Consider the following 11,565-nt stretch of genomic DNA (forward strand, 5'->3'; position numbering starts at 1 on the left):
TTAAAGGGGGGTGAGGATAGACAAGATAGATTGTAATTAGGCTTTGAACTTGTAACATTCCAATTTTTCAATAATCACCGAGGGTGAGTTTTATTGGTTTTGTCCACATATGTGTGTGTATGCATATGTGACACCCATACACACATGTAATTAAAAATAATATGAATATAAAAACTAAAATGTTCTAACATACATGTTTGTAGCAGTTTTGTTAACAAGTATCCAATGTTAGGAAAAGCACATATTTCCACCACTGGTGAAAGGGTAAAGTATGGACTGTCTATAAGATGGACTACCACTCATCCAAAAATTAACAAACTACTGGTACTTATTACAAAGAACAAATACATTGTGGAATCAGAACCAGACCTATGAGAGCATATCATATGCAATTATATTTATTATAGTATAGAAAAATGATGTTTGGACGTTTTCACTGCAGAGATGTTTTGATGGCCACATATTTATCATATACATAGTTACATGTTTAAAAGTGTGAATTTTACCTTGTTTAAATTATGCATCAAAGTTATTTTTTTCTCTTCCAAAGGAAACCTTATTTGGTCTTTATATTAATATGGAAGGAAAATAGTTAACAAATTTGGATAACTGATGAGCTATAATTCACTCACAAACAAATATTTGTTAATAAAAATGTTTATTTGTATAACTTATTCCAGCTGGTAAATGAAGAAAAGAAAAACAGAATTAATTCCACAATGATTTTAAAAGTTTGGTATATCTATTCTCTTGACCTTGATGACTTCTGACATAATATGAAGAGAGATATACGATATAACTGTCCTATGAGGAAAGATGATGATCAAAGAAGTAAAATATTATCAAGCCTTAGCTAACCAATACCAGTTTTAAGTAGCACAGGGGGGAAGAATATGCTGAAAGATGTCCTGCATCATCAAATTAATAAGATTCCTTCAGAAAATTCTATAGTACTTAAAATATAAATGTAAAGCAAAGAAAATGAATGATGGAAGGGTAGCTATTTCCTAGAAGATTCAAGTGCATATTACATTTAATGGGTTTGCAATTCAGACAAACTGTATAAAAGTTACTTTTAATGACAAGAAGAAATTTGAAGACAAGGGCCATTATGGTTATTTTTGTAAGTAATAATTGAATTCCAGTTTTTCAAATGTGCTGAATCCTTTAAAGAGTTGGAAATTCAGGTGAAATAAGATGTTCTAGTTTTGAGTTGAAGCTATCAGAGAGGGAGAAATGAGTCTGGGTGAAAAATAGATACAGTTTTCTATAGGTTGATTAGTGTAGAAGGTGGGTGATGATGTCAACATACCTGCCTATATCATCTCTGACTCCTGGGTGTATATTTAAACTTATATGCAGCAAAACTGCAAAAGAATAAAGACAAGGAATCAGAGGTGCAGGAGAGGGTGGCAGGATAAAAGCATGATAACTGAACACTTTGTAGACTAAAAAATAAATATTTTTGCATTCAGCATTTCAGGCAGAGAAAGCTAAATTAGCTCCTAGCTCATTTCCCAAACACTTTGCTGAGACTTGAAGGAGTGGAAGGTCTATAGTGAATAAAGGACCATGACTCACATGGACCACTCTGAAAGGAAGAGGAGATTTATTAGTTAACATGTTTATTTTACTCATAAAGGAATGAAACCTATGTGGTATATACTATTATCTGTAATTTGTTATATCTGTTTCATTGTATCTGAATACTAGTCCCAAGTTCTTTTCACTCATTTTGCTTTCAGGTGTCAATAAATAACCAAGTTTATTTCTTAGAATGAAATTTTGGATGGATTTCTTGCCAAAGAAATAGTTGTTAAATATTTATCAAGTATGTTTTGAAGCTGTGCAAAGCATAACAATGTAAACCTTGCAGATAACAAGAAACAAATGTAGCGATGGTGGTGAGAGTGCCTGCCCACATCAAAATAAAATTTAGATCATTTGTTTGATGGAAAACAAACAACTGAGATAAAGGGAAGTCTTAAGAAGGTAGTCATGTTTTTCCATTGCTAATATTTCAACCTGGCAGAACACATGTCTCCCTGAAGGATCATGAGGATCATAAGGATCCAGGGTGGTGGATGTCACAGTACATATTTTGGAAGTGGGTCAGACCAGTATCTATTGCTACACTAAGCAACTGTACACTACTTTGAAGAAGGCTAAATCTTTTTGTACTCAGCTTCCATCACCCAAATGTGAAGTTACTACAAGGCAATGGAATTTTTCAACTGGAAAATTAAAACACCTTACTTGCAACACATTACTCTTGGCTGTTCTTATTGGTTACTGTATATAATGGCTTTTCTTTTGTAACTTTAGAAAAGACCTTATAGCTACCTTAAAAGTACTTTTAATAAAATAAGTCCATTTTTGTTTTGTTTTTAAGAAGTCTTCCTGTCTAGGCTTGAACTTGCAGAGCAGTCAAAAGCTATCTTGAACAACTAAGAAGTGTGCCCCCATGCATTATTTATATGGTTATAGTTATTGATTTCAAGTCTTCTTGCAAGCTACATATGCCTTCTACCAACTGTGCCACAAATGCTGCCCTGAAAACTTATTTCTAATGTTTGTAAACTTTTAAAGCTAGTAAGACCAGCTCCTTCAATTGTGGCTCTTTGGAAGGTCCTAAACCAATGTCTCTGTCAATCTTAATTTTAGAAATTAATTTTTCAACTAAATTTTCATGTCAAAATCAATCCCTCTACATGTAGATGAATACATAGGAAATTAGAATTAAATTATGTCAATGGTAGTGCCGACTATAAAGTAGATATACTCTCCAAATATACCTTAAGAAATGCTTCCACAATCTGTCATGCAAATAAAGAATGTAAGAATTTCTTTTGTTTATTTGATTTGTTTTTTATTTTTGGAGACAGGGTTTCTGTGTCCTGAAATTTGTTTTATAAACCAGGCTGACATGAAACTCAGAGCTCTGTCCACTTTTGACTTTTCAATTCTAGGATTAAATGCCAACACACCTGGTTAAATATAGTGGTTTAAATAACTATCCAGTATCTAACAGGTGAGACAAGAATTTCCTCCATTGACAAACAGTATGAAATATTACCTGTATTCCATATAAACATTTTGGGAATTGTTTAAACAATTTGCTAATTTCCAGGCTTTTGTCTTTATAATTGAATACAGAAAAATTAAATAAGGTTTGTGGGAGAAAATGTAAAAACTAATCATTCAGGTAAATCAATATTTTTATATTTTATTTTTTCTATCCTATCTCAATTTTGAGAGCCAATTGAAGTTTGACTGGTAGGAGAAATTGGTGCATCATTTGTCACTGTCATTTAACTTTCCAAAATTAAGATTAGATTATTGGCTCAGCCTTCATTTAAGAAGTTGTCACGTGACACACATTGTACAAACTTCTGAGGATGTGATACTTGCCATTACAAGTCGTTTCACGGACTGATAAGGTAAACATTGGATAAATTATTTATATGACAAGTTCTAAGAAAAATCAGTATTACCTCAAATACAACCGACAACAGGGCCCTTTCTGGCAGCATCTGCAATCTGAGTCCTGAAAATCCATTGTGAAAAGTGTGCTTGACTGGCTCCAGAGTCTTTGACCTTTTATTACTATTGAATGTGTTAGCATTTGGATTTCTGCTCTACTACCATTATCACAAAAGGCTCATGTTAAGTAATGCTTTCTAATAATTAGATATTTGCATTTTGCAAAGCACATGTAAAAGAGCAATATTATTGATCTTTGCTAACCTTGTATTGTTCCTTAAAGGTAAGTATGTGTATAAAAAACAACAATTTCTATTGGAAACCAATCTCTACACAAAACTATTGGTCTATTTATTATTCAGTGAGTGTATAAATAAACAGTTTTACATTCAACTTAAACACTTTTATACAAAATTTTTTACTTCCTCTCCTTACATCTTAGAAGCATCCTTATAACTCTACAATCAAGTTGCTTCACCTAGTTTATGACTAATCTTTGAATATGGTGAGATAGAGCGAAGTGTTGTAGCACACACTTCTAATCCTCAAACTCAAGAGTTTGAGACTGACCTCAAAAAGTTTGAAGACATCCTGGAATAGGCAATAAATTCCAAACTAGCCTGCAATACATAGGCCCTATTTTTAAAAGAAAACAAACAACACCAATGGGAAATGTGTACTAATAAAGCAGTATATATATATTCTTAATAATATATATATTCTTAACAATATATATATATATATTATATAAATATTTCTTTATAACATATATATATTTCTTAATAATATTTTAATAATTACATGTTCAAAGGGTTTAATGACTAGGTATTGGTCACACCAACATTCTCAACAGTGGCTATATCAGAATTGCCATCATTTGTAGCCTTATTGTAGATGCTGCCTTTATGAATACAGGCAATAAGCCATTAAAGATGTCACAAGGTAGCACTACTACAGAAATGGTCATAGGATACACGATATGTTCACTGAGACAGCAATGCTTACTTTGCAAAAAGCAAATGTTGAGTATCTTGAGTAATGTGATTCATCAGAAGAGAGGCATTCCAGGTGAACATTTCTAAGATTCTGGGCACAATTCTCATTACAGGTATAAATTAAGATGATATAGTGTTAGGATACTGATGAATATACAAAAACCTGTTGGACAGATGAGAGATGAAATAAAGGTAGTGAGAAAAGACGAGCATAGAGGAGAAGACATTTAGAGAAAAAGCAGAAACCATGATTGGATGGTTTTCTTCTGATGCCACAATTACTCTATTCAACAGTAAATGTAGAAATTAGGGAACAGCCACCTATTTCAAGTAAACTTGGAGGTCCCCTGCCTCATGGCTCTTCTCAAGCAGATATTCCAGTTAGAAACAGAATATTGGTAAGTTACATCATTGGCTTTTAACCCAGATTTTCCTACTTACATTGTTCCTCTCTTACAATTAACGTAAACATTCATCATGTTATTCACTACACTTGGCCAGTATTAAGCATCATGTTGTTTTTTCTTTCTGTGGTCTCAACTTTCCTTCGCTAACCTTTGAGCCTCAATGACACTAAATCATCTCTAACAGTCTTTTTCCCTCATACCTATTTTGATTTGATAATACCATTTCCCAAAATCTAGATCACCAGCCATTTTCTCTTCCTGCCATCCTTCATCATCGGTCAGAAGTGAAAAAGACTTTTGGTCTGCTGCCTTGCTGTGCTCTGCAGTCTCTTTTGAAGTCACTTTTGTATCTCTGCTTCATGTTGGTATCCTTCCTACCAGCTGAGCTCGCATTACCCTTTCTGCTGGTGGTAATGGCTGTCCTTTCAATTTTGTATTCACCTCATCATTGACCTCAGGTTTTCATATTACTTCTCAGTTTCTTTCACATCCCACATCCAAATTCACAAGACTAATGATTCTGCAAAGCAAACACAGCTGCTTTCCACCTTCACCAGCATTTATCTACATACTGTCTTTGAAATATGTATATATGTATTCACTAAAGGCAATGTTCTTCCTAAGGCAACAGTCAGATTACTCCAAAGCTTCCCATTAAACTTAAAAACAAAATTCAGACTTGTAACAGTGGCCAGCAAGGTCCACATTATCTAGTTTTAAACTTCACCCCCCTTCATGGGAACATTTCCTCAAGGAGATAGATGTAAAACCAACATGTAGACTAGGCAACCCCATGTCAACAGATCACTAGCAACACAAAAGAGCAAGAGAATTCCCAGTGGTGCCATGTTACCCTGGTGATGGTTTCAGTCTGCATGTCTTCAGGTAAAGGAGAAAGTGAGACATGTTAAATGGTCAAGAGAGCCCTCAGCCTTTTTTTAACAGTATTTTCCCGGGATCCCTAAACAAAAGACAAAATACAAAGAAAGATAGTAGCTAACAATTTTATAATGGAGATGATTGTCAGAAAAGTAAAAGAATCCTGTACTTTTATTCCATTGAATTAAAAAATCTTTATGAAATAGCTATTGTTACCGGGCGTTGGTGGCACACGCCTTTAATACCAGCACTCGGGAGGCAGAGGCAGGCGGATCTCTGTGAGTTCCAGACCAGCCTGGTCTACAAGATCTAGATCCAGGACTGCCTCCAAAGCCACAGAGAATGCCTGTCCTGAAAAACCAAAAAAATGAAAAAAAAAAGAAAAAGAAAAAAAAGAAATAGTTCTTGTCTATGAACAACTAAGTTTGGCTGAGAACAGCCTACTTCATTTAATAAGAGTATAAACCTTGTTCTCCCAGACACAAGAATCATACCCTATTTTCTTGAATTGCGTTGCCATTTATAAGATTCTATGTTAAAGCCAGGCATTGGTGGCACACGCCTTTAATACCAGCACCTTTGAGCCAGAGGCAGGTTGATCTCTGTGAATTCCAGACCAGCCTGGTCTACAAGATCTAGGTCCAGTAATTCTCTCCAAAGCCAGAGAGAATCCATGTCCTGAAAAACCAAAACCAAAAACCAAAAAAAAAAAAAAAGAAAGATTCAGTGTTAATTCCATGCTTAGGTGATAAGCTACTTGAGAAAGACATTCAGAGACTTGCTAGTCCTTTTCAGTGCATACCTACTGTGAAGAATAATTATTTTTTTGGATGATTAGATGATAAAGCTATAACAACAGACTCTGGGTTTGACTTTGAAAAGTAGGTGACAACGTCAAGGGAAGAAAGAGACAGAGTAGGAGGTTCATGGTGGAGTTCAACAAACTGGGCTGTAGCTATTTCAAACAATGCTTTCTAACCTTTACAAAAATAAAATCTGTTCCAAGATATTTATCCTAAGCTCCAAAATAATTAAACTATCTTCATCAAAACTAAATACATAGATGTTTAATATTTTTATATTCTAAATATAAAAGAGTAGATTTCATTGTGATATTTGAAATCATGAATTAGTCAGGGTTCTGTAAAGGAACAGGACAGATAAACTGAGTGTACAATTAACAGGATTGTGTTATAAGATGTGGTCTGAGTAGCCTGACATTGGCTATCTCACAACCAGAAGCCTGAGAATCTAATAGCTGTTCAGGCCATGAGGCTGGATATCTCTGCATTCCAAATATGGACCTGGAGTCCTGGAGGATTCCTGGAAAGCTGCTCTTCTTCAATGTATGTGGGAATCCTTACTGAATTAGATTTAATATTGGCTACAGCAATAAAACAGACAAAATTTCCAGCATGAGTGAGGCTAGGTAAGCAAAAACCAAAAGTTTCTTCTATATCCTTTTATGTGGCTCAGATTTAGAGTGAATTTTCCTTCTCCAAATTATCTGACTGGGAAAAATTCTTACTGAACCAGGAATGGTGACACATGCATTTAAGCCCAGCACATGGGAGGTAGAGGCATGTAGATCTCTGCAAATTGGAGGCCAGCCTGTTCTATATAGTAAGTTCCAAGACAGCCAGAGATACATAACAGAGAGACTCTATTTCACTGAATAGAGACAGACAGAGACAGAGACACAGAGACAGAAATAGGCAGAATTCCTTAATGGAGTGCCTAGGTACTTAGATATTAGATGAACCAAATTTGAACTTATTAACATGTCATCAATGGAAATGTCAATGATGAGCCCTGCATCATCCATTACAGAACAGCAAAACAGCCAGGAGGGCTAAAACTGCTCTCCAGGTGTATTCAGTGCACTAAGGAAGGATATTATATAAGTTATATAAATCAGGCTAACACTTAAAAACTCCATCTTAGGGTGGGGCTTCCAGCTCTATAATATAAAGGCTTTTTTTTTTTTTTTTTTTTGTTTTTCCAGGCAGGGTTTGTCTGTGTAGCTTTGGAGCCTATTCTGGCACTCGGTCTGGAGACCAGGCTGGCCTTGAACTCACAGAGAGATCCGCCTGCCTCTGCCTCCCGAGTGCTGGGATTAAAGGCGTGTGCCAGCAACTCCTGGCTATATAATCTGCAAGATTTGCTCAGTTCAGAGTTCCTTGGAGGTGGTTACACTGTGGTTGCTTAACTTCGAGTAGCACAGCCACTGTGCAGAAAGTCGAGAAGACAAAGCCATAGAATTGCTGAAACAAAAAACAGAATTTCCTGCAACCATTGATAAGACCAGAGAACCTTGAAGGTAAATTGAAATCCTGATTACATGACTTTATATTTTTCTCTGATTTCAAATAGTCTCAAATAGAGCTAATGGTCATACTTAATAAAGACCATGTCATTATTTTCAGTTGCCTGTTAAGCAACAGAGTTTTAATCTATCGTGATTTTAATATTTAAAATTAATGTGATTTTTCCTTTTATTTTATGTTCCTTGTGAACATAAATTTTGAATGTATGGAGCTATCATGTAGTTTTCTGTTTTTAGCTTGGGATCTAAACTTAGTATGTATTCTAGAATTCAAAAAAAAAATGCTATGTATATAAAGCCTTCATGTATAGGCCCTGTTCCATAGGATATAACAGATTTTGAAGATTCCCCTATGGAAGGCTTCACCCTTCCTGAGGAGCTGAAATGGGACAGGTTAGGGGGTTTGTGGGAAGCAGGGGAGGAGGAGAGAGATGGACCAGGGGTTGACTTGCAAAACTAGCTTGTTTCTAATTTAAATTTTGAAAATTTACTTTTTTAAAAAAAAGGCCTTCTGTAGTATGAGATTCTACAGTCTTGAGTCTTAAATACATTTTAAAGCTCTTATGTTTCTCTGTGTAACAGCCTCTGCTGTCCTGGAACTGGCTTTATGAACCAGGCTGGTCTCAAACTCAGAGAGATTTAAATGCCTCTGCTTCCAGAGTGCTGGAATTATAGGTGTGCACCCTCAATGCCTGGGTATTTTTAAAGCTTACATAAGGTTCGGTAACAGCCTCTGCTGTCCTTGAACTGGCTTTATGAACCAGGCTGGTCTCAAACTCTAGAGATTTAAATGTCTCTGCCTCCAGTGCTGGAATTATAGGTGTACACCCTCAATGCCTGGGTATTTTTAAAGCTTACATAAGGTTTGGAGCACATTTTTGGAAGAGTAATGAGAATATTCAGAGTGATCTGTTGAGCCACATTCCAGAGAAAGGACACTATTGTTTCGAGAATAGCAACGCTCATAGATGTTGCTGTGTGTTCAAGTTTAGGTTCAGATGTTTTAAAGAATGTTTATGAGAGAGGCAATACCTTTACTGAGGCTTGTGTGTGTAGAAACAGTAGCCCAATAAAAGTGCAAATGTGGTAATGACATGGTTGTTTGAATCTGATGAAAGACAATTCAACACTTCCAGTGCTGAGTCCTAGTGAACCATGTAAATCCATCTTTTATGACAGTTACATGCTTATTTCATACAGACACACACATACACACACACACACACGCACACGCACGCGCACGCGCACGCGCACGCGCACGCGCACGCGCACGCGCACGCGCACGCGCACACGCACACGCACACGCACACACACACACACACACACACACACACACACACACACACACGTGTATATATATTTGAGTATCACTATATAGCCCTGGTTGTCGTAGAATTTTATTGGTATACAAGGCCGCCCTTGAATTTAGAGAGATCCAGAGATCTGTCTCCTTGATCTGGGGAAATAAAGATGTCATGGCTCACTTTTTTCCCTCATTTTTCAGGTAAGCTCTGGTAATGTTTGGAAAAGGAGGCTGAAACACATATTTTATTTAAGGCAAAAATCCTTTTATTTCAAAAAGAGAAATTATCCATATACATGGTTAATAGTAAATTTATTGTGTAAGAAACATATTCCAAGTGATACCTGATTTGTTTTTGTAAATTCCAATACTGAAGCCTAGCATTCTTTTTATTTCTCCACAGAACTGCAGATTCTCATAAACTGTGGATGTCAGATACTATCTGCTAAGTTGTATGTGTTAGTCTAAGCAGTTTGAGCTACTGTTGAGTTGTTTTGTGGGTACAGAACCTAAGCTAGGAATGGCCTCATTTGATAAACAACATCATTGGTCCGAAAGAGACATTCTGAAGTTACTGGAATATATGAAAAATAATATCCCCTCAGACGACTCCGGAGCAATCATAAAAACCCCAGATGATCTAGACTGGGACAAAGTGGCTTTTAAAGATTTTTCCGGAGAAGTGTGCAAACAGAAGTGGATGCAGATTTCTCATAATTTGAGCAAGTCCGGCACACTCTCAGAATTAGTGCTGGAAGCCTCTGAACTCATTAAAGAACCTCGCAAAACTAAGACAGTCAAAAAGCATCCTGACTTCCCCAAAAGACCCCTGACTGCCTATCTGCGTTTTTACAAGGAGCAGCGGGCCAAGTACAGTAAGATGTATCCTAAGTACAACAATGTGCAGCTGACCAAATTCCTGGCTGAGAAATACAAGCAGCTGCCAGAAGAAATCAAGGAGAAATATATTCAGGACTTCCAGAAGGAGAAGCAAGACTTTCAGGAAAAACTGAGTAAATTCAGGGAAACCTACTCCAGTGTAGAGCATTCTAAGAAATCTGTGATGCCCAGGAACCACCAAACTGCAGGCTCTAAGAAATCTCAAGGAGATAGGAAACGCGTAAAGTCCCCTCCAAAAACAGAAATTCCCAAAACATTTCCCCCAGTGGTGAAATTTCGGGGAGAACCCAAGAAACCCCCTATGAATGGATATCACAAATTTCACCAAGATTCATGGTCAAGTCAGGAGCTGCACCATCTACCCCTTCGGCAGCGCTGGGTTGAGATTAGTAGAAGATGGCAGCGAATCTCACAGAACATGAGAGAACAGTATAACATTCATGCTGAAGCGCTACAGAAACAATACTGGGTGGAGATGGAACTCTGGCTCAAAGGATTGTCACCAGAGGAATACAGTGCATACAAAGAGACACGAGCCAACTATGGTAAGGGAAAGAACTTTGCCAATTCCAGAGACATAAGCGCCAAGGGTCAACCAACACATCAGCAGACCACCGCAGCAAAAGAGATGCAAGTCAGGTCTGAAGAAATGCAAGGGCTGCTGGCTCCTAGAGGAGATTCCCGAAAGACTATTCAGAGCCATGATGGTGACTCCCATGAAATCAGGAAGAATGTGATGGAAGATTCCAGCAGCTCCTCAGACTCCAGCAGCTCCTCAGACTCCAGCAGCTCCTCAGACTCCAGCAGCTCCTCAGACTCTAGCAGCTCCTCAGACTCTAGCAGCTACTCAGACACAAGCAGTACAGATGAAGGTGAAGATAATGGACATCTTCCTTAGAGGAACGCTAACATTGAGACTCCATTTTGCTCCCTTTCATATCCTAAATTGTTGTTAAAATCCCTGAGCATCCATGACAGAGATGGACCTGTCTTCTCTGTGCTGTTGTAGTCCCTCTTTTTCTCCTCCTGCATTCTTCCTTTGCTTACTAAATACAAAGGACTACAGTTTGGGGAGAAGGGAGTTTCCCATAGTATTGCCTTTATCAGGCCCATAGGCTTACTAAGGCCCACCTGAGACAGTCCCTAGAAGCTATTTACATTTTATTCAAACTAAAAAATGAGTTTTATGAAGGTAGGCACTGTGTATACAAGTGGTATCAGATAATTCTAGGAAGGATCTCTTAGGCCTTGCTGTTTTAAACAGTGAATCAC

The 11,565-nt window shown here is 37.1% G+C and overlaps 1 protein-coding gene across 1 annotated transcript; it reads left to right on the plus strand.

The window, feature by feature from the left end:
* The first annotated feature begins 9,913 nt into the window (after nucleotides 1–9,913).
* Nucleotides 9,914–11,191, plus strand: LOC113835264 (upstream-binding factor 1-like protein 1). The gene has a single exon (XM_027411619.1). The coding sequence runs from the start codon at nucleotides 9,914–9,916 to the stop codon at nucleotides 11,189–11,191; it is 1,278 nt and encodes a 425-aa protein (XP_027267420.1).
* The last annotated feature ends 374 nt before the right edge of the window (nucleotides 11,192–11,565 follow it).

Source organism: Cricetulus griseus, chromosome 4, assembly GCF_003668045.3.
Source record: "Cricetulus griseus strain 17A/GY chromosome 4, alternate assembly CriGri-PICRH-1.0, whole genome shotgun sequence".
NCBI lineage: Eukaryota > Metazoa > Chordata > Mammalia > Rodentia > Cricetidae > Cricetulus > Cricetulus griseus.

Coding starts and splice junctions, on each gene's coding strand:
- LOC113835264 (XM_027411619.1), top strand. CDS start 9,914: ATGGCCTCATTTGATAAACAACATCATTGGTCCGAAAGAGACATTCTG.